Source organism: Gymnoscopelus braueri, assembly GCF_963280865.1.
Source record: "Gymnoscopelus braueri genome assembly, chromosome: 16".
NCBI lineage: Eukaryota > Metazoa > Chordata > Actinopteri > Myctophiformes > Myctophidae > Gymnoscopelus > Gymnoscopelus braueri.
This window is the reverse complement of record NC_137616.1, coordinates 27,173,255-27,198,342: the sequence shown is the minus strand read 5'-3', so window position 1 is coordinate 27,198,342 and position 25,088 is coordinate 27,173,255. Positions and strand designations below refer to the sequence as shown.

The 25,088-nt window shown below is 42.6% G+C and overlaps 1 protein-coding gene across 13 annotated transcripts in view; it reads right to left on the bottom strand.

The window, feature by feature from the left end:
* The window catches only part of utrn (utrophin), a gene marked incomplete at its 3' end in the record, with an annotated part of 232,858 nt that overhangs the window by 80,327 nt on the left and 127,443 nt on the right, over positions 1 to 25,088 (bottom strand). For all 13 annotated transcript variants that reach the window (XM_080452440.1, XM_080452443.1, XM_080452444.1 and 10 more), the window contains one exon: positions 2,568 to 2,740. In XM_080452440.1, coding sequence (XP_080308566.1) covers positions 2,568 to 2,740 — 173 coding nt within the window. The remainder of the gene's footprint in view (positions 1 to 2,567; positions 2,741 to 25,088) is intronic.

The following is a 25,088-nucleotide window of genomic DNA, read 5'->3' as shown; positions in this document are numbered from 1 at the left end:
GGTTTGAGAAGCACTGATATAGTAACATAAGTTTTTCAGAAAAAACAATGCCAGGCTCCCCAGCCTACCTGAAGCTTACATACTTATATCATCTCCCCACTCCATGGCTGAGAGCAGTAATTCTCAAACTTTTTTATTTCAAGTTTGGTATGCATTAGGCCACGGACCTCCATAACTCTCAGAGTGCACAAACGGAACCAAGGATTCATTTGATTACATTTGTACACTCTCTGAGTTACATACCTGTAAAGGGACCATCTGGAACCCCCTCAAGGACCCCATGGGGGACCCCGGACCCCACTTTGAGAGCCACTGGCGGAGAGAACTCAAGTTACTGTAGACGTGCATTTATGGTGAAGAAGGATCCAGTCAATATTACTTTAAAGTGTCGTTATAACATGCACACCCCAAGGTCCCGAACGGACCTTGAGATACATGAGTCATCAATGAGACTACGTTGTTTCATGAAATCAATGGTGTGTGGCATCCAGACAATATTCTAGGAGACGTTTTACAATGCGAGGTGCAGGAGTATACAGTAGGAATAGTGTGTGTTGACTACGTTGCTACGTTGGCCTTGGCCAACAACACCTACAGTACAGTACTACTGTACGTATTGATGTGTAGTTGCTACATCTACTAGTGGGGAAAAACACCTATGCCCCATGTACAGTAGATGTTGATGTTTTTTGGCCTTGTGGCTCTCTACTACTTGTTCCAAGCCAAGTACGGTAGTTGTGATTCATGATGACGTGTGCATTTATTGTAAAACATGCACCGACTCTCAACATGTCGCAGCGTGTGAGCTTGTAGATCTGCTATTTGCAGTGCACGTACTTCCATAGAAGACATGCTGGCTACTGGAATGCAAATGACTGAAATCAGTCGTGCTATTGGGCAAGTGCAATATCTGGCGGTTGGTTTCTTGTTGTCTAAAGCCCTGTTCAAATATACAAGATTTGTAGGCAACTTGTCTGCATGAACGAGCGCCAAATTTTCAGTGTCAGCAATCTTGTTTCGGCATTCACGCCTGCTTGGGACCTACAGTACAACATTGCAGGCAAAGTCTTTGTTTTTAAATGTTTCATATTACTTTTACAATGCATCTGTCTTTGCTACAACTAGTACAACTCACTGTCGGTGACGGTCCCTCGCTCGAACCATTAATGACCGTGCTCTCTCTCTCTCTGTCTGTTGGGTAGAGCAAGCATGCTTTAATAGTGTGAGAGAGAGCGTGTACCACCACAAAGGTGTAGCTACTTAATGCTCTAATTAAAGGGCTGTTTCAAAAAAAGAAAGAGCGAGTTGATATTTCAAGATATGTTTGTAGTGGAATTAAGAGATTTTAGGCTGGAGCAGCAGTCCACCTCTGTTAAGCCCCACATCCCTGTGATAATGAGTGATGACCATTGATCATATCACAACATAATTAGGCCTACTCTCCCTGTAAATGGTCGCTTTCATTGCCGTTTCCTCAGCAGAAAACCATTAGTTCTCCCCTTTTTTATTTCAATGGATTAAAAGTTACAACCGTCTGCCAGCCTGCAGATGGATGGATCATGGATGCTATATTGATAATTCTCATCACCAAATGCCTAGTCTGAGTGCTTACTGTCATATCTCACATGAGAACCAAGTACTGTACTCGACTATTACACCAAGAATGAGAACGGTACATACTGTATACCGCAAACTGTACAGGAAAATAGGGCAACGTCTCTCCTACCACCTATGCTTATGTTAATTAGCTCCCCGAAAATGTAACGGTATCCATGTCTGAACGCAGCTAGACTAAACTAATTTTAAGATTTATTGTATGTATTATGGATGTTTCTATTTTTGACAACAGACTATGACTTGACTTAAGACGGACCTAACAGTTTATGGCATAAAGCTGCTGTATCTGCTGTATTTCTATGTTGATGCTGCTATTGATATGATTTGAAGTGGGTGCTCTAAACGAAATGTTGTTGTATTTTGAATACAGAGACAATAAACATCTTATCTTATCTATTGTTCCTTGTAAAGCGCTTTGACACCACAACAGTGATTACAACTACTGTGTAACTTTTTCTAAATAAACAAAAGTTATTTTTGATATAATATTTTAATTAAATTTAAAGTTAGTATCGGTACATTCCTTTTCTGTTGTCGTTTCTTTCCAAAATAACATTGGCGCTAGAACCCTGTAGCATTCGCTTTGGAGCGGTCAGGCCATGTTTTGGAACTGAATTCTGGGCATCGCAGTTCTAACAGACTGGATGAGCGAACGGGAGGTCGCGATGCCTTTTTTCTTTTTTTCTGAAGCACAGTGAAACCCTCCGTGATTAGCAACCATCAGGGAATCGATCATACTGGAGATAAATATTCTGTAACTACTTGAAAAAGTAAGAAAATCGAAAAAATCTCTGGCACTGGGCAAACACAGCCAGAAATAAGTCTGGCACTGAATGAGTTAAGGAAAACCTTTTTTTTTCTTTTTTTCTTGTTTGTTTTTCTACGCTCTGATCAATAACGTTAAAAAAAAAAAAAGTTTCTGTTTTTTGTTAGTTTTTTTAGGTACTGACCGGATGTTGGCTGACTTTGTCTTCAGGTCGCCCCAGCGCTGGTTCATGTCGTCCAGTCTGTGCTGGAGGAACACGGCCTCCTCGGAGCTTCCCAGGGCCTTGACCATTTTGGTCTTGTTCCCATCCACATTCTTGTAGATGTCATTGTGGGCATCGATCTCGGCCTGGATGTCCTGTAACGGGGCAAAGACAGAGAAAGGGTGTAGAACTGTAAAAACACGACCGTTTTCCATCTTTAACACAAAAGGTATTATGGCCAGCGTACGGCAGAAGAAGGAAGAAAGCGGAGTTCAGTTTAGGGCTGTCACGATCGTGACATTTTTGTTGACGATTAATTGTCATACAAATAATTGCAATTAACGATGTAATTGTTTTTGACATCAACATAAATACAAAATTACATTCCTGTTTCCCTTTTAGGCTTTGTGAACAGAAATTGCACAGGGCAGACAAGTCAAATAACTTAAATGTACAAAGAAATGATGACCGGTACCAATAATCAAAATAAAAAAATTTAATGAACTATGGTCAAAACTGGTAAAAATAGTGGAAATTTACAAGCTCACTAGTGAGCTTGTAGATCGGCTATTTCCACTAGTTTTGAAAATGTTTCAACACAGTACATTTATACAGATGAACGGAAATGATTCTGACCATTATGCAAAATAATCTCTCAAATAATTGCAGTCAGTGGATGACATCATTGTGACAGGCCTGGTTCAGTTTGGAGAAACAAGGGAACCAGGAGACCTGATACTGCCAGACCCCTAGTGGTTGAAAGATCAGAGCACTACGTCACGCTAAGACGAAAACGTTTGGAGAGGGGGACCGACAAAGCCTCATGTAGGCCCGACCCCCTGGGTCTGGCAAAAAAGGAAATCACATGGTGGAGAGAGTTTGGTAGGCAGTCACAGCTGAGTATCAGCGAATAGAGGATGATGGGAGCTGCTGTTGTTTTTTCTGCAGGCGCTTTGCCACGCGCGCGCACACCCTGCATAGCGTCACTGTCGGGTGGAAACCTAGTATGTCCAAAACCATTACTTTTCAGGGAATGGATCTAATTTTTTTCAGAAAAAGTGAAAATTGCAGATCTGCAAGCTCACAACCGTGTCGCATCGCAATGCGCTGTGAGCTTGCAGATCTGCAGTTTTCATTTATTTAGCTCGACGCTCATGTACGACGATTACGAGCATTAAGTGATGAAAAAAACATTAAAAGTTTGTGAGGTTTCTGTCCGACCGCCACGATAGGTTACCAGAGGGCAAAGGAGAAGTTTGCGTAATTGCGTTTCTCTAAAAGTGCTCTCTCAGCACTTTTGGAGGATGTGTAAACTAATATTCTTCTCCAAAGTCATTGATTGGAACTGGAACCCCCCCCCCACTACCACCAGTACAGCCAGCAGCAACTCCCTAAGAAGTGCTAATGTGATGGAATGTGATGCTGGGTCTCTGGACTAATGCACACTATGCTCTGTTCATTCTGTGATACAGGATGATGCATGCAATTTGAATGTTGGCGCTAGATATTCTGTCTCTTCTGTGTGTTTCTATGTGTACTGTGCACCAGATAGGAAGACCCGGCGCTCCTTACGCTGTTAAACAAAAAAAGCCATTTGAAATCAGTGTGTGTCCCAAGTCTGATTTTTCTGTGTACAGTACGTGCCCACACACACACACGCATGTATGCAATGCATGTGCCCACATGTATGCATGCATATGTACTGTATGGATGGACGGACGTGCATGTGAACGAGTGAGCACCTTAAGAGACAGTTTCATTATATTGTTGGCCGCATCTCAAGGAGGCTTGGGGTGTTGTGTGTGTCTAAGGATAGAACCACGAGGGAGACTGGTGCAAGCAGAGCATCCTGTGGAACGTTTTATTTTTAGACGTGTAATACCGCTTTGTTTATCTCTCTCTCCCTCTCTCTGCTAGAACTCCCCCGTGTTCAACCCATTTTCAGCACACAAAGAAATACTGAAATACAGTACATTCTCAAATGGCTTTTTTTGTTTTTCATTAAATATTCGGGGTAACAGAAAACTTGAGCCAGTATGCAAAGTATGCATGTATAGCAGCCCCACCCCTATTTAAATTGTACACACATTCACTCTCACGGCAAACATCACACACTGTGATCCCATCAGTTACAGACAGTCAAATCCTCAGTGCTATACGCTGAGACTGGATACAAATGAACCATTTGGGTGTACTTCCACACTTTGCGTTAGTACACATGTTCTTACAGGATGTAAACAATACATTGGTGGCACACATCACATGGGATGAGCGACGGTGGCAAACGGTGGCATGTGACCGCCTTTAGCGCGTGACGGCAGTTAACTCCCTTAACTTCAAAACACACCCCAGACAGGCATACAGAACAACAACAACGACAAAAGAAAAACCTGTCCATCGTCCGTCTGGTCAGCAGCCCGGAGATGCAGCTGTTTTTTTTTTTTTTTACTGAACAGTCAGCAGACTTTTTTTTGCAAAAGATTCAAGAATGAATGCCCCTCTGCTAAGATCGCAAGGTTAACAATCGCACGCTGGCTCATTTTGACAGCTTACACAAATCCAACACTACAGAAAGGTCATGAGACAGATGGAAAGAGAGAGAGAGAGAGACACAGAGACAGACAGAGAGAGAGGAGGGGGGGGGGTATAAAGGGAACCTTACATGTTGCCACTGAACCATATGGCGCTATTCCAGCTCATTGCCCAAGTGCTTCCATTTTTTTTAAAAGCTCTTTCAGTAACTTCCAGTGGAAGTTAACCTGCACTGTACAATGCACTACACACACACACACGCTCTCTCACACTCTCACACACACACACACACACACACACACACAAAGCAGCTATTAAAGAGACACACTGAGGCATACATTCATGTACAACGCTGCCATTTAAATTATATGGAACCTACTGAAAGACCACTTTGATACAGAGGTATATGCAGAGGTAAGTGTACCCTGAGGTAGCTGCTACAGAACGCTGACTGATCACTCTCTTTTCAACACACACACACACACACACACACACACACACACACATGTGCGCCACAGCATCCCACGTCTCCCAACAGGATGCTTCTGTTCCCCACCAGCCCATGTTTTATTCATGGTTTCAGATGAAAATATTTTCAGAGGAAAACATCAAAATGACAATGTCAGTCATAATTTTTCAATGAAGTAAGTTTGAGTACATGCCTAATGAATAATGAGTGTTGAATGCCAATCATTAGCTTCCAACTCCACACAGTGAATATCATCTCTGCAAAGATAAAACACTTTTCAGATTTTAGCCTAGACACTAATGAGGACACTGGAGATGGGGATAAGATCGGCACACACTGATGTGGTGACAAGACACACACATCCTGAACACTGTGGACACACAGGAACACACACACACACACACACACACACACACACACACACACACACACACACACACACACACACACACACACACACACACACACACACACACACACACACACACACACACACACACACACACACACACACACACACACACACACACACACACAAAATACAAAAGGAAACAGAGAGGGTAATGGTATTTGGATCCCATACACAGAGTAATGAGCAGTGGAGAGATTGGTTGGCTCTGGTCTGGTTGGAGCAACGGCAGACTGTGACTGCTGTGAGTGTCGCCCACAGGGACACTCACAGACTGAATTTAAACCTACTGTATTTTTGGTTTTGCAGATGGCAGCAATGAGTTTAGCTCCAAGCGATATCCTGCCTCTGCCAAGATGCCAACATGCATACTGTACATACAGCATGAACGCACTCTCTCACAGGCACACACACACACACAGTACAAACATTTGTACATTGCATTAAAGCAAGCCTAGAGACATCCTGCAGCTGAGTTTGAATGTCTCATCCCACACACACACACAACGTATAGGCAGAGGTGTAAAGTAACTAGGTACATTTAATCAAGTACTGTACTTAAGTACAATTGTGAGGTACTTTTACTTTACTGGAGTATTTCCAATTGTCTACACTTTCACTTCTACTCCACTACATCTCAGAGGCAAATATTGTACTTTTACTCCACTACAATTATTTGAAAACTTTAGTTACTAGTTACTATAATATATAATATATAATATATAATATATAATTATATTATATTATAAAACATACATTAACCACTTTAGCCCTATTTTATACCTTGGCTATTTGAAAATAGCAGCTCTACAAGGTCACAACGCGTCTCATCGCGACACGTTGAGAGCTTGTAGATCTGCTATTTGCAAACATTTTAGTACTTTTACTTTTGGTACTTTAAGTACATTTCGATACCAATACTTTTGTACTTTTACTCAAGTACATTTTTAATTCTGGACTTTTACTTGAGTACTTCTACATTATTTCTACAGTATTGATACTTTACTTAAGTAAAACATTACAGTAGTTTTTCCACCACTGCGTATAGGAAGTACTATTGTACAGTAGGGGTGGGACGATATATGGATATCGCGATATATCGCGATACTTTCTCCCGCGATAACTAATCGATATACTGCCGAAAAATATCGATATTAAAAAAAATATATTTTTATTTTTATTTATTTTTTTAGTTTGTGATACCTTGTTTTTCCTACTCTGTATTTGTGTAATGATGATTTTGAACTGTTTGGTGCTATTTTATGTGTTTATGAATTGAATACAAGGACTATCGTTTCATGCAATATATCGTGATATCGCAATATATCGATATTTTCAGATATCGTGATATATCGTTGGTGAAATTTCTTGCAATATATATTGAATATCGTGATATCGCAATATATCGAATATCGTCGAATATCGTGATATATATTGTTATCGTGGGCCTAATATTGTGATATATATCGTATCGTGAGGTACCCATATCGTCCCACCCCTATTGTACAGTACCATGCATCATCAGCACATACATTATGTGGACAGCATGAAAAAATGAGGCCCTTCACCATTTACTAAGCAGTGGCGTGCTCAAAAATCTTATCTCTGAAAAGAACTAAATGTCTTCCCCGACACATTTTCGAAGACAATTACGATAAAGGCTTGGAGTGACAAAGCGTGTCCTGTTCTATGCTATACGCCTCTTTCCAGATTTAAATTGGCCTTTCTCTGCATGGTAGCACACTTTAATAACTAGCAGCACAGGCCAGAACAGATTCATTCCATTTTAATGAGTCCAATAATGACTGCACAGAACTCATAAAGTCGACTGCACTACTTGACACCACAGGGTGAGAGGAAGAATGAACGGTGTGCATGTACGTCTCCATGCTATGTTGTGCATCTTTGTTTCAATTCAATGTATTGCATAAAAGATTTGTTGGCAGAAGTAAACCCTCTCCTTCTTAATATATTCAGTTCAATTGTTATCTACCTGCTCAAAATTCCCCAGCAGGTCCTGCAAACTGAAGTTTAAGCCAATCATGTTCGAGTATGTGGCCTTGGCTCCTCCCACTCCCTTCGGCCACTACATCTTCTATGAGGTCAAACGTGTCAAAGGGCAAGCAGGGGTCAGCGTGGATGGGGAAGTCCTCCAGTGGTCAAAACCAACCGAATCAAGGTCAGGGCTCAAATCAAGGTCAAATCCTGTGTTTGAACAACAGACAATCCCCGGAGTCAAACTACAACAAAACAAGGCTTCTGCAAGAAGTTTGCACGCAGGAGGGTCAAATCCAGGTCGCAGCCCCAAAACAGGCGACATACAGGCCTCACGCAGCCCTCGGCAGCGACTGTGCACGCGCGTGTTTGCTCGCCAAAACTGACCACCTGGTAGTAGCATCCTCTTTGAGGCAGCACTCAGGCTGAGGGAAGTGACAGATAGCGTGCGGTCATGCTTCGCAGTTCAGGGGCTGTGACATGCAGGAAGGTGATCTGACCAGGTGCCGGTCAGAGATGGAGCTCCTGAGACCAGGAATGGAGCTCTAAAGCTGGAGAGGGAACCTGGGGTTGGAGACAGTCTGGAGAGAGTGATGATGAACAGTTGGTAGTCCTGAGGAGCAGCAGACTGATGAAAAGTGATGAGAGGGGCTTGTGAAGAGAGTTCCACCTCTCTTTGAACTGTTTTTCTTTTACGCCCACTGCTCCATGCTTCCGTTACTCCACTTCCCCCCTCGGGGCATAGAGGAAGCTGTTTACACTCCGTCCGAAAGTCCAACCCAGGGTAGGGCAGGAGCGTTTGTTATCAATTACCCAGATCAACAGCACTCTGTCCCTTGCCAGTCACACACACACACACAAACACACACACACAGACCCAGACACTCAGACACAGCTTTGTGGAGAGACGTTCTGCACAAAGAGGCACATGGTCTACCCTCTCATTCCTCTCTCAGTACAGGAAACACACATGCACACATGCACACACTGAAAGAGAGACAGAGCTGCCCCAGTATTTCCACCACCAACCCCCCAGCCTGGTTTCGCTCCTAATCACCGCCGCAGTCAGGCCAGTTATAGCTGAAGAATGCCTCCTTTTTTTTCCTTCTGGAACTCCAGCCTGCACCACATGTGTGCGCAGGAAGGGCTTGCGTGTGCTCTGTCGCAGTCCTGGTCAGCAAGTCGCGGGCTCGACCGGGCTCCCACACGCTGGAGATCTGCCCGCTAGATCCTCTCCATAGTCCACAGGGGTGCGAGGGGGTAAGGACGAGACGGTGGATCTTTTTCCTGGGTTCACTTCCTCTTTCCTGACGAGTTGAGGAAACTTTCTTGGAGTTGTGTTTTCGTCTTTCGTCTTCAGGTTCCCTGCGGACACTCGAACTCCTGGACTATCAGCCTCTCTCTCTCTCTCTCTCCCTCTGTGGCTCTCGCTTCTTTCCCTCTCTACCTCTGGTCACAGGCTCCACTCTTTCACACAGCTGTTTATTATTTTAATCAGTATCCTCCCTTTCCCTTCCCCTCCTTTCTCGCTCCCTCTTTTCTAAACACTAAACTAGGTTGACACACACACACACACACACACACACACACACACACACACACACACACACACACACACACACACACACACACACACACACACACACACACACACACACACACACACACACACACACACACACACACACACACACACACACACACACACACACACACACACACACCTGAGGCCTGCATTGATAGAGATGAGGGTGAAGTGAAAAAACAAGTGTCAGAGAAATAGAGACAGTTTAGATAGAGAGAGAGACAGTTAAGGAGATAGATGGAGAAGAGGAGGGTAGAGAAACGGGATGGATTTCAGAAGTTGAACGAAAAACATTGGCTGAAAGATGGAGAGGTAGAGGGGGATAGGGCAAAGAGAGAAGATTAAAGGAAACCTGTGTTTGTGTGTGTGTCGGGGGGAGAGACCAAGTGTGTAGTACACTTCAATAGAATGCACTACCTGTCTAGCTGAGGGTTGATCAAGACATGTGGCTCTCATGTGAAAAGGGGGGAGAGAGAGAGGGGGAGAGTTTGAGAGAGAGAGAGAGAGCGAGAGAGAGAGAGAGAGAGCGAGAGAGAGAGATCCAAGCAGAGCAGACATAATCAGTACCAGAGAGAGGCACCATGCATTATAATAAAGGAGCAAGTTTCCTCGAAAAAGTTTCACTTCAAATCCCAAGAACTGCTGTATGCGACAAGATGCAGTTCAGCTTCCATATCCACATTCTATGCTACCTAACGGCCTCGGTACTGCATTAAGAGTACTGTGACACCAGAGCAAAGAGGAGAATGCTTTGAAGTTTATAAATGAGGGGGGGCTACAAGCTATGTTTGTGGGGGCTGGCTTGGGTACAGGTTGTTGGCCCTATGGGTTTAAGTAGTACGGGGTCCCAGTCTCAAAATGAATTCCATAAAGAGAACCTATGTATGTGTACAGTATGTTTACTGTGTGTGTGTGTGCGTGCGTGTGGGGGGGGGGTCTAATCTCTGGTACGGCATAAGCGGCATTCTGAACAGAAGGTTAGACATGTGGTGTGCATCAAAGTCTCACACATCAGATGGCTGTCGACACTCTGCAATACAATGCTGCATATTCATAACCAGAACACTTTGAAGTGCGTTCCCCCTAATGTTTACATACGGTATGCCTGCAAAACAGCACTTTTGAAGCACGCCCGCCATGAATGTATATGCTGCCTGAATTCCTTTTTCTGAGTCTGAGTTGGAAATGAGTACATTCAAATATTGCAAGTGTGACAATGTTTTGAACATTTGGAAAGCCAGATGAAATAACTTTTGGTTTATTTTGTCTTCACTCCACTTAAAAAATGGGTTATGTGATTTGGGATTAGTGTGTTTGCACTAAAGCCTGATTCAAAGCCTGACTTAGATGCATGCTGTGCACGCCATGCATCTAACATTTGGTAGCTTTGGCAGCATGACACATTGTGAGCTTGTAGATTTTTTGGTGTACGACACGATGCGCAACCAAGTATAACTTAGGCTTAACTTTGAAGAGACTGCCAGAGCAGAAAACAGACCTCTACGGAAACATGCACACGCACACAGCACACACACACACACACACACAGAGAGAGCTCGGTACAGGAGGTAAACATTAGGCCACATTACTGTAGCTAAAAGGATTAGGACCATTACAGGGAAAAGAATGTAGAGCTGCTAAGAAGGGAAAACTGAGACAGAGGGAGATTACTGAATGAGAGGAACCAAACATGACAGCGATGACGAGAACTGACAGAGGAAGTGGACTTACAAGAGGGCGAGACCGTGAAGAGAAAGTATAATGACTGACAAGAGAGAGACAAAGAGAGAGAGAGATCAAGTGGGATAAAGAGAAATGAAAGAAAGAGCACGCCTGTATCCCCAGCATGGGCCGGAGAGCAGAAAGAAGGGAGAGGGAGGAAGAGGAGAGGAGGTGGAAGAGCAGAACCGTGAGATGTGCTCTCTCTAGAATCATAACCCATTAAGACCGGGAGCGCATCTGTGTCATTTTTTGAATTATTTGGCTATTCAAAAATAGCAGATATGCAAACTATGAGCTTGTATATATCTGCAATTTCTTTGGAAAATCGTGAAACTTTGTGCAAATCTTTGAATATATAGATTTTCAAAGCAATTATATTTTGTTTCAGGGACCTCCAGAAGCAAAGATTTGAGTTACAAATGTTCACTTTAAAAATATATATATATTCAAAGATTTGCACACATTTTCACGAAAAATAGCAGATCTACAAGCTTGTAGCGCGGCACTCGGTGCTGCGCTACAAGCTTGTATACCTGCTATTTTTGAATAGCCAAAGAAATCTAAAATGACAGATGCTTTCCCCGGATTGAATGGGATAAGAGACGAGGCCTCCCACACTCACACTTCCACAAAAAGGTGGATTACAGGTGCTATCTGAGGGCAACTCAAACCAACACAGCAGAAACAGAACAGATAGAAAGAGTCAAGCTGGATTTATACTTAGTTGTGCGCCAGTATCGCGCAACAGTACAAGCTTGCGACGCGTCGTGAGCTTGTAGATCTGCTATTCTTTGTTTCGACACAGGGCGCAACAAAGAATATCAAGCCCTTAAAGCGAGTGACAGAGAGTGAGAAAGAGAGAAAGAGGGGAAGTGACTTTTTTGAGAAGAAAAAATAAATATACTAAAGTGAATATTTGTTTATTTGTATGCGTTTTCCCTTCCGTGAGATTGGGTTAATGTGACATCGCGCACTCTGCACGTCGACAGCAGCACTGAGCTGCTGACGTGCTGCACTTTTCGGGGTGTGAAACAGAGTTTCTTTGAGAAGGAATGTGCTGATCTTGTTGTACAGCCTAGATTAGGTGTCAGGATTTCAGTTGTTCTGTTTTTTTAATTTGGTGTCATACTTTGAGCAATGAAGGAAAGTAGGAAACTGATAAATATTATTCCACTACCGTTTCACTTTTCAGCCTGCCTAAGACTTTGGCAACTTACGTTGCATAACGCTGGATGTGTATGTAAAAGGTTCAAGTTGCTATACGTGAGTGAGTGGGTTGTACAAAAGCACAGAGAGTAGCTACATGTAATATCTACGTGCACTGTACGTCATTGTATGAAAATGACCTATTTTCAATGAGAAACTTTATGCGGTGCGTCAATGTTTTCACTTGAAAATACGTCATTTTTGGCGACTAGTATTACGTGGGTTTAAAGCTGCATCATCTCATCGTGCAGGTGGTACTGGAAATAGATCTAATGCATTCACGAGCAACTTGACGCACGAACAACAAGGCAGCCCACTGTGACTGGGCAGGTAGACTGTATATAGCCCCAATCTGTGCCAACATTAGTTAGCATAACATTTGAATGTACTGAAATAAAAACACGTTTTGATGATGCATGAGGTTTTACATCAGCAAGACAGGTGCACCGAGCAGCCAATAGCCTTGCTCGTTGACTTGTGTACCATTTGAGTTGCAAGCTGACAGGGTTGGAATTATTTATAATGTATTTTGAAAAACACATAGTACTTATATATTATTAATATATATGAAATATATTGTTGGTTCATAAACCTCGTAGACATACAACGTAGCTAGTTTAGCTTAGTTGAGCTGCAAGTCAATGAGAACGCACAATCTGACACAAAATCGCCTGGGGCGTGGCTGTTGTAGAGAGCTGCTGGAAAACAAGAAAGACGTCAATCACAAAAGTAGATGCCTCATGCCAAAGACAACAACTCAGGGATATAAGCTTAGTTCAGCATAATATTTGATCAAACCTCCAAATGAACCCTCTGTGTGCTGATTTGTGTTTCAGAGGACCAGCTCACACACTCCAATCAACATGTATAATGTGACAGTGGTGTAAAGGAAATGAAGGGCAAGCGTGAAAGAGTAAAAGGCCAATATAGTGAACACAAACGTCAGCACCAGACTGTCTACCACTACTGTGGCATGGTATCAGACAGCCATCACACACTAACATTCCACAATAATTCTCAGCGTCAGCGGCCAGTGAGCTCACTTCCTGTACCCCAGGTTATCACTAGCACACCTCTTCCTGTTAGGAGGACAACGCCTGGGTGGAGAAATGAAGAGTGTGATGTGTGTGTGTGTGTGTGTGTGTGTGTGTGTGTGTGTGTGTGTGTGTGTGTGTGTGTGTGTGTGTGTGTGTGTGTGTGTGTGTGTGTGTGTGTGTGCGCACACACACACACACACACACACGCGAGAGAGACAGACCGTCACGAGACGAGTGCTTCTGTACAGACAACAGAAATACAAAACTATAAAAGTATAAAGACATACAGTGAGTGTACACTACAGTGAGCTTTTGTCTGTGTGTGTTGCAAGACTCTAGTGCCCAGCACTTGATAAATGCATTCCTACTGATGCAAATAAGTGGGACGGCTGTGCTGTATCAGTACTTTGCACTTGAAGCAATTACGCAGAACTGTCAATAGCGGGAACAAGACGTCGGGCAGAAACCTCTTATCTCCATATTTTAACTTTTTACGTTGTTTTCTTTCTCGCAAATGAATGCCCTACTTGATCATACTACAGTTCCACGAAGAAACATCAAAAATAGCAGATCTACAAGCTCAAAATGTGTCTCATTGGGACGTGTTTTGAGCTTGTAGATCTGCTATTATTGCAACATTTATTTATTTTTAAATCCTGAAACGTACCAGTTTTGGACATATGAGGTTTTAACCCGACTGCAACAAAGAGAACAATGGCTTGAGCAGCAGTACTAGTGTAGCTAGCCATCCCTTGCAATGCAAGTCTGGAGTTTGTAAAAAAAAATAATGCAACACTATAATAGCGTTCTATCAGGTTGGTAGGGGAGGATGAATGGAGAGTGATTGATTGGCAGAATAGAGCTGTGCTGCCAAAGCCGTTTTGGTTAGTAGACTGGGTTCTGCATAATCTGCACGACAATTATGCAAACAGCAAAAAGCAATGCAATGCAAACGACTTTAGTGCTGCCATCTGATGGCTCATAACTGCGTTGGTGCTTAGCTTAGGTTACATGTTCTTGAAAATGCCACCCACAACTAAGAAGGATAAAAGCATTTATGTTGGTTCTGTATGAAACTGTATCTGAGCAATGCTTGCTTTCTCAGGGTCAAAACTGTCAAATGCAAAGCGTGAAAATGCTAAAATGACCCAAGAAAAAGAGGATATGATAGGAAATGTCAAAGCAATGAAGCGTGGCCTTCTAACAGTGAGATGTTGAACTGACACCTGATAATGGAGTAAAGCCATGTCTTAAGTGCTGAAGTGCTGTCAGGCAGGAGAAATCAACTAAATAACAAGAATACCACTGTACACACCAACTCTGATGTAATGGTTGTTGTTTTTTTGGTAGTTTTTTGTCATTACATTTCCTCAACAAGAAATGTAGTCATCTACAGTAGGCAATTAAACCTGAAGAAACTCGTCACAACCAGCAGCTATACAGTTTATCCCCAAAAATATAATACATCCAAGAAGTTGATTCTGTATCATTATCTAGCTCAGAAGTACCGTATAATGGATTTCTTTAAGTGAGGTTGAGATAGATAATTTAGCATTAACACCAGAGGCTCGCACGCCTGCCCATCTGCCACTATGTCCCAAAACTCCACGAGTTTCCCAAATCCTTTGACAACATTCCCACTACTCAGAGGACATCGTGTACATTAAACGTCAAGCTTTATAAAGCTTCCAATCCTCTCCAATGCAAAGTTTATTAATAATTCAAATATACGGCCAATGTTTTGACAGCATGCTGCCATCGTCAGGGTAAAACAGGCTGAACGGAAACATGCCTTGAGAAGACGGCTTCTCCCTTTCTTCAACCTAAGACACGCTGTGCTGATATGAAAATGGTCTGGCGTCCACTTATTGACAGCAGACTTCCGTTAATATGACAGTTTGGGGTCAGATGACAGATGATTGCACTGGGGATCAATAATGGACCGGGAGTCAATCATGAGCACAACATGCTACTCTGTACAATTAGCTTCCCATTAGGGAAATTCATCTGGCATGCTGTTACAGTATGCCTTTAGCCTCATAGTCCAAACCAATAATGAGCTACAGATTTTTCTGGGCCATTTGTGGTTGGTTGTCGTCTAGGTGACACTTACAAGATAACCTTAGGGCAGAGGTGGAATGATGAGGTGCACATGTATTTTAAATATGTCATGAAGGGAGGTCAGAAGGGTGTATTATCACAATTAATTATCTGCAGAGTTTTGCTAAGAATCTTCAGAATGTCCTCTAACTGCACCCACATGCGATATTATTCAGATTTTCTTTCCTGAGCAGAATCAAGTGTTTACCCACAGGACTAGTATCGCTAATACATACTAGCAGACCTGTTTTGAATAATGCCCAGTCTTCCAAACCTGACAGGCAGGGTGGAGTAAAATCTTTCCAATTGCTTGACTCAAAATGGAAAACTGTAAATCTCAGAGTCTGAATACAAAATAACTTCAAATATTTGTTCTAATATGTAATAATAACAACAATAAAAATAACAATAATAATGAGGAACACTTGCATTGTTTGAATTGATGGTGAAATTATGTGAAACCTCGCAGAGGGCTGTCATTCTCCACATTATTCTCCACAGCCTTGGTGGGTGGAACACCAACATAAAAGAAAAAGCCGCCATAACGCGATTGCTTCCGATGCCTGACCACGCTGTCGCCTTGGTTTTGGTAGCACAATTAATGTGTACGCATGCCACCTGCTATGCATGCGAGGGGAGATCTGAGCGAGTCCTGGAAAGGTTACGTGACTGGACCAATTAGCATGCTGTGGTAATAAAGAGCTGCCACTAGATGACAAATACTGCAGGGGTCAAAATAATTATGGAACTGATGTCAAAATAATCTGGCTTTCATACATCATACACAGACGTTTGGGAGGGAAAAGGGGCAAGAGTACACAAAGTTAAAAAACCAACTGTGCCCCATAATGCACTCACACGCACACTTTCACACACGCAGACCAAGCCTTAGGTGTCCTGCAGAAGGCTGACCAGCAACAGCCATCATCAGATATAAACAGCAGACGGGCTGGGCTGGCCTGGAGCAACTCAAACTGTGAAGACAAGATGACTGGATGCAAGATGGATGGAAATATAATGAAGGAGATTTTTTTTTACCACATGCTCGTGGTAGAGAGAGAGAGAAGTGGTGAAAGAAAGAGAGAGGGGGAGAGAGGAAGTGAAAAAAGTAAAGCCCAGATGGCATAAGACAAATAATAAAATAAAATAAGAAAGATTCAGGAAGGCATTGCAGAGAAAAGTCATGTTTGGTTACATAGGAGTTAGGGGCTAACTCTAGCTTGTTTTCCAATGATTAGCCATGTTTGCTTTCAAGTGGGAACTACAAAAATAGATAAATGAATAACACATAGTGTGGGAAAGGGCGTTTCTGACCCACTGTTGAAAAAATAAAAACATTCCAGGGAAGTATCTGATAATAGACCTTAATTCCCACCTGGGAAACCTACATTCCAGGTGAAAGAAAACACTTTCATTTTATTGAGGGTACCGTTACACAAGCTAGTCACACAAATACTGTATCAATATAAAATATATATATTCCATCTCTTTGAAGCACCTCAAATCAAGTAGCCTGATTTTGTGCACACAAAAAAAAAATCGGAAACCGATATATCAATATTATTCTGCATTCTTCATCATTTTGCCCTCAGATTCAAACAGCAGTAATACAGCACACTCAGTTTTCAGGGTCATGCTAGACAAAAACAGAAAAGAACAAACACAAAAAAGCCCACTCTGGTATTCAAAGACAACAAAGGATGGCCCTCTTAACCTATTAAGACCGGGAACGCATCTGTGTCATTTTAGATTTCTTTGGCTATTCAAAAATAGCAGATATACAAGCTCACAGCGTGGCACCGAGTGCCGCGCTACGAGCTTGTAGATCTAAACAAATGTTTTAATCGTGAACATTTGTGCATATCTTTGAATATATATATTTTTAAGTGAATATTTGTAAATAAAATCTTTGCATCTGGGGGTCTTTGGAACAACATATTTGAGATGGGGGTCCGCGGCCAAATACATATCATTTTGGGGGTCCTTGACATGAAAAAGTTTGAGAACCTCTGATGTAGCAACATCTTAATGGGTTAAAGTATGCACACGGAAACATAAAAAAAACAACCACGTCCTTTCCTGCTGTTCAGGATAGGTTTTTGTTGGGGATTTAGATATCTCTATTATTTCTGCAGTCTCTCAGTCTCAGCGAGTGTGCTTCATTGAGTGCTGACATTGCTCAATGAATGGGAAAATAATTTTTACCCACGTTCTGAGCTCTCTGAGTGGCCCTGGGAGTTTGTGCTAGAAGAGCTTATAACATCAATAAAGATACCCCATTCCTTCAAATGACTGCACAATCCATTGCACTACAGATAGTTCAGCTGGGTGTCTGAGGTTGGTGAAGAGTCATAATTTCAGAGGCATTACGAGAATGTAAACACAGTGAAAAATCTCGATATAATGCGATAGCCGTATAACCCCGTCAGAAGATCATGCCGGATCAATGAGCAAAACCCTAGAGCCTACGCAAAGGCAGTCGGTTAAGTGATATGTAACCGGCTGCCAAAATTAGCATTTTTTTCAACTGAATGATATGACTGTGTGATGTATGTCTCCCATGACACCATAACGCCAAACCCACATTAACAGTCCACACCCAGCGTTGGGGCGTTTGTCTGCCTTGATCTCCTACAATCAAGGTTCCTGTTCAGCCCCTCGAGGACCCTCTTGGGTGGCCCCGAGGAGAGATAAGGGCTTTGGAGTAGGAGGTCATTAACATCCATAAAACTGCAAGGCAAGATGCCTCGCTTTTTTTTCTCTTGATCAAACGGAAAGGACAGTTATGCACACCGACAAGAGGGAGAGCGTTTTGAAAAAGGTGATGAGAACTGGAAGATCTTTGAGTTTTAGCTCTGAATTATTCTCTTTCTTCCCGTCTCACTCCCTTGTGCTCGCACACACATTGTTTGATTAATATGCAAAACGGACCACGGTGGGAGGAATGCACCGAACAAACAACTCCTGTGCAATCAGCTGAGTTTTGATGACAGGAGAAGGGAGGTTGAAGGACATGGAGAGGTGGAGATAGGAGAACAGTGTTTCAGATTATTAAAACACGGTGTTACTGATTAGATGCTGTGCTGCATGGCCCCCCACTGAGGCACCCGAAGGAGAAGCAGGGGCCATTAAAAAAGAGGAACCTGTCTCCGGACATCAAGCGCAGGGTGCTGAAGGCAAACGATAACAATGCAGAGTCTCTGGCTGCTCATTAAGACTATGAATGCTGATGTCAACCCAGTGAGAATTTGAGATAGTTGAGGGAGCGTGTGTGTGTGTGTGTGTGTGTGTGTGTGTGTGTGTGTGTGTGTGTGAGACGTTTTATTTTTTTAATTGCTCTATAGTTGGCTGATTAATTGGGTCACTCAATCTCTCCTACACATCTGGGTCAAGGATAAAAACAGGATTTGCAAAACTTTTCATTTTAAACTGCTTGGGAGCAACAGAAGAGCAGGTAAAGTTGTACCTTAGTGAAAAGTACATACACTGTATTAAGTATATGCTTTCACAATATACTTGCCTTTGATTATAACTTTCTTGGGTCTTGATAATTTTTTTACCAGCTTGCAAAGCACGCTGGTCTAAGAAGAGACTGAGTATAGTCAACACTTTCTCAACACTTTTTCAAAGCTAGACACGCCTCTCGCCTTTATGGCAGTGTTGCCAGATTCTGCGAGAGAAATAAGCAACAGGTCTAAGCCAATGGGGAGCCACTAGCAGTGTTGCCAGATTCTGCGAGACAAATCAGACAAAACAGAAAGCAAGCTGGTATACATGACTGAGTCATGTCTTGTTTCACTATCTGTAGTGTTTGTGAACAGTACATGATCTTGTTTTGGAGAGGGCGGTTGGTGTGAAACAAAAGCACGCTGGCAGAATAAGTGTAAGTGCGGAGGCAGAGATGACTTTCTTTCCTCTACTGCTGTATATCTTGCTGGTTATACAAGTCACATTAGTCTCTACACACACCTCTGCTTTCTCTCACTTGCCTCTCTTTAGTCTGTCTTATCTCGCTCATCCTCGTCATTCTCTGCTGCTCCCGTTAAGTATAATCTCCTCTCTCTGCTCCTCCTCCTCTCCTCTCACCTTTCAATGCCTCCATTTCATCCTACTCATCCTGTTCTTTCTCATCCTGTTCCTCTCTTAGAGTATTACCGGGGAAGGCAAGAGACTATCTACACCCCCCCCCCCCCCCCCAATAGGTCAACCTCCCGCAGAGCATGCTCCCCATCACCATAACAACCGGCAGTGGTGGAAAAAGTACTCAAATGTTATACTTAAGTAAAAGTATCAATACTGCAATGTAGAAGTACTCTGTCAAAATGTTACTTGAGTAAAAGTAAAAAAGTATTGGCATCAAAATATACTTAAAGTACCAAAAGTAAAAGTACGCGAATGTTTGAAAATAGCAGATCTACAAGCTCACAACGCATCGCACTAGGTGTAAAATAGGGCTGAAGTGGTTAATGTATGTTTCATAATATCATAATTTATATCTAAAAAGTAACTAGTACCTAAAGTTTTCAAATAATTGTAGTGGAGTAAAAGTACAATATTTGCCTCTGAGATGTAGTGGAGTAGAAGTAAAAGTATTGGAAATTGGAAATACTCAAGTAAAGTACAAATACCTCAAAATTGTACTTAAGTAAATATACTTAGTTACTTTCCACCACTGACAACCGGCTGACAAATATTGCTTCCAGGAATGTTTGCTATGGGAGGGCTGTCTTGGCGTCCTCTCCCAGCAATCGTTAAATCTCACTCCATCCCTTCGAAACAAATGCTTGGGTTGAAGGTTGCTTTATTTCTCCCCTTCCCACCATTTACCTGTCTTTTTCATCAGTGCCCTTCACTCCATCTATACCTCTGTCCTTTTGTCCCGCTATCCCTGACAGGACCCCCCCATGTTTTGACGTCACCAAAACCGAGAGAAAACAAGATTTTGAATCTGTGCTGCCCCGTACAAGACAAGTCAACTGCTCCATGGTCTCTCTGCTCTGAGTTTCAGATACGAGACTCCCGCTGCGAATCATACGCAAGGTTTAATGGAGGTTATTGGTTGTGAAGCCAGAGACTCAATTTACTTGCCTGATAACACAAGCATTTAGCCGTGCATCTGCTTCAGTCCTCTGGGCCCGGGGGCGAAAAAAGGTAAATTGGCCCAATGGCTCCCCCTTCCAATTCTGTTCCTCTCCAGTGATACTTTAGCCTGCTCTTCTGAGACAAAAGTAATGTTCTCTATGTTGGGTATTCTCAAGGGCATTCTGCCAATAACCCATGTTTTTCTCTCTCAATAATGTCGCACCTGGATTGTTCTAAACCTTTTCTGGCTAGAACATGACAAATAGTTAAGGCTGCCAAAAGAGAGGGAATTACAGTCCTAAGCAAATGTTCTGTGACCTTACTGTTATTATTCTCACTCCCTCATTGTTAAACACCTGGGGACAGCTCACTATTTCCACAACACGCCTATATACTGCTGTCACCATCCATAGAACTCTAACCATGTGCATTTGAAGCTTTTCAGCACTGCACACCTCAGGAGTCAGGAGTTCAGGAGCAGTTAACCTCCAACAATAGTTGCTCCGGGGATCCACTGTCACTTCAAATATTCAACTCCGCCACTTCTTTGCTGATTTAGCCAAGCTCTTAAGCAACTCAACAAGCTGCGTCCCCATCAATATGATTAACAATTTCCCGAACCCTTTTACTATTTGTTGCAGGTAATTGTGAGAAGTCACAATGTCCTTTCAGATCGCTAATTGGCAAACCTAATTGGTTTGCTTAGATAACAAGCCTCTGCTAATGAGGCGAGTTCTGACAAACAATAATTAAAGCAGAAAGCCTTTTCTGCATTAGCAGCGCTACCTCTTCATATAATTTGGGTGTCACTTGTGATGCGCTGACCAGATTCAACCACCGTCTCTAATAAACTGGAGGCGGAGGCGAGTAGTACTCAATTGTAACAAACATGCCATCACAGTTTGTCGACAGCCACTGATGTGATTGACAATGTTAGGTCCCCAGAGGTGGGGGGGGGGGGGCAGATATGGAGCAGGGTTGTCACTAACGTTAACTCCAATCAGCTGGAACAACCCGTCATCAGAGAACACGAAAACGTGGATACAAATAACAGGGCATAATGGCTTGTGGCAATCAACGTGACCACAGAGACATGGGAAGACTTGGTGAAATGTGTGTGATGACAAGGCAGTCTGCCTTTGTTATGTTCTGATTATGTAACCCTTTTTTTGGGAGGGGGGTACATTTCTCTTCAATTCAGTTTGAAGTACTGCTACGTACACATTGCAATAAAGCATGCATACATAAACGTGAAAACAAAGTACACACACACACACACACACACACACACACACAGTGACAGTTTGTGTCATCCGTTTTCCTGATAAAATTACCATCCATCTCCCTCCTCCAGGGAGTCTCTCTGGGCTGGTGAGGACAAATTAAGTTGTTCATACTGTATAACAGACGAGGAAACAACAGCAGTGTGAAATTTAACAACCACTGTGAATGTGCTCCATGCTCAAAATATGTGGATATAGAACAGCCGAAATGGCCATGTGAAATGAAATATTCACCACGTTTTTTATTCACCTGTTTACATACAGTGCTGTACACACACACACACACACACACACACTGCATGTCATTAGAAACCATCACCTTCCAATCAAATCCAGAGTGGAAAGGCCACACTGCTGTAGCTTTGATCTTTGAGCACAGACATCTGCACCATAGGGGTGTATCGAAATGAATCTGCAGGAGGGAGAGAAATACAGAGGAGAGGAGAGGGGAGAGAGAGAGAGAGAGAGAGAGAGAGAGAGAGAGAGAGAGAGAGAGAGAGAGAGGAGAGAGAGAGAGAGAGAGAGAGAGAGAGAGAGAGAGAGAGAGAAGATCAAAGAGAGTAAGCGAGTAAGGACAATTTGAAAAAGCTGACATTTCCTTTTTTTTTGTACGGTGACTCATATGGTGAGGGTCCACATGGAAACAGACACACGCCTCTCTTCAAAAGAGCATTAAAAGTCAGAGATCCATGCTGATCTGTTTGCACTTTTAGCATCCTTCTCTGTCGTTGCTATGAGCTCAAACAAACGTATGTCTGCTGACTGAGAGCTAGGGAAAGGGGAGTCCTAGGAACAGGCCCTTCTGAGTCTCTATGGAGAACAGCAAACTCAATTAGTCTAATTAGACGCAGTGAGAATGAACAGAGAGTGTGGATAAGAGAGCTGGTGTATAAGGGGAAGAATCCAGAAGGTGTGTGGGTGGTGTGAGTGTGTCTTTCTGTTTCTGGGCATGAACTACATTCATGTTTATGTGGGCTAGCCTAAAACAAGCTAATAAACAATCAACAGCTGTTTGTTTCCACCAGTGAGAGGCAGGAAAGATTGAAAATTATATATACTGTATAATTTAATAATAATACAAGCCAATTTTTTTTTTGTTGAGAAAACCCAGAAGGCTTTTCTGCTAATGCGGGCCTCTGCGTCATCTACAGCTAATGTAGGGGTAGGTAGGGCACACACACACACACACACTGGGCCAGCTCCGCTGAGACTTAGGCTGACACTTCTGAAATGGCACTTTCTGTTTCACTTGCTCTCTCTCTCTTGCTCTCTCTCTCACACTCACGCGCAAAGATGGAAATTATGTAAGGAGACGCGCAAATCTAAAGCACACAGATGGATGAAAAGCGTCACAGTGTGTCTCTTTCAGGAAATGTGGGGAGGCCTGTGTGTGCGTGTAGTGTACGTGTGCGTGTGTGAGTCATGCTGTGTCACATACGATGAGTTAAATCCACAACGACAAGTGACAGGCCCATACTGTATGACAGCTACTGTAGACTTGACAGGGAAATAATGAAGTGGGAGAATCCCGTGAGAATAGAGTGCTAAAGTAGGCAATTTTCGATTCAATAGCCAATGCTGAATGCGTTTCATAATCATCCATTTTGTGCATTGGTTATCACTTAGGCCAAGATGTGGTTAATCATAAGTAAGACAAACACAGACACCAGCATTGTGGGCGAAGATCCCAGAAGCTGGGCAAGCACACATAAGCTTCTAATAAGTGTACCAGCAGGCTCCATTGTAATCTCATACAAATGATGTACTGTATTTCATCATTGTTCTTATTGCTGGCCATAAATTAGGAACAACATACATACTGGGTCATGGACTGCTTAAATGGAATTTTGGCAGCAATTAAGAAAGAGTTTTAGTTTGCTTGCAAAATTAGCTTTTTGTGATATTGTTTAGAATACCGTGGACATGTTGCACATAGACTCCATCGTGCAGTGGTTCTGTTCACAAGCGGGTTCTCATGGATAATGATGACTGCCCTAGCAGTCCTTTTTTTTCGTGCACAAAACAGATGACAACATTTTTTAACGAACACATACTGTATGACCTCTTGCACACCTACAATGAAATTGCCATCCGATGGGTGACAGTGTGCTTTTTTTTCCTCCAATCGAATCCAGTTCGTTCCTGTGTTTTTTTTCCGTTGAGGTTAAAAACTGACCACTAAAAAATGGCATCGGACTCAGTGTGCAAGAGCCTTAGGCTTTAGTTTTAAACTTTATTTATCCAAATAATGTGTTTTTATAACAGTAATGTATCTCACATTCATACAGTTAACCACAGACACACCTGGACATTTAAGTTGGGGACAAGAATCACTGGTGTCTAGTAATATGAAATATGCCTCATTATGTATTCACTGACCATTTTGCCATTACTCTGGGGTGATGTGGTGGGGGGTGGTGGTGGTGGGGGGTGGTGGTGGTGGTGGGGGGGGCGGGGGGGGGGCAGTGTGAATATGGCCCAGTGTGAATATAAAGAACAAATAACTGAACACTGGATAGTTGCTCCCTTAGAAAGAGTTACAGCAATAGCGATGTTTCGACATTACCACGTAATGTGAATTTGGTCAATTGCATACTTTCACATCTTCCATATTGGAAAGTACAGAATGTGGTGCAGCATCGACATCACCATCCATCATCCATCACGATATCTATCTCTCTTTGCCACTTAGTTCATCCATTTCCTGCATTTTATTGCTACAGTAGCTTTCAAATCTACTTGTACTCTATCCCTGGCTGTTTATCTCTTTAGTCTAGTTTTTCAGATGTAACTCAGTTCCTATCGGTCTCTCTCATTACACATTGTGTCCCGACTCTCTTATTCATAAAACCCATTAATCCAAAAAGGTTCAGAGATCAGACTACGGCACAAAAACTACATTACATTGCATTTGCAAATGCCATAAAACTCAGGCATGTACCTACAGGTAAACAAACGAATTGAAACATCTACTTAGTGAAAACGGAAGACACACAGGCCATAAGCACTGGTACAGCTGAGTATGAGTATAATGACCGACGAGCAAATGCTACAGCAGATAAACTTAAAGCATACAATCTCGA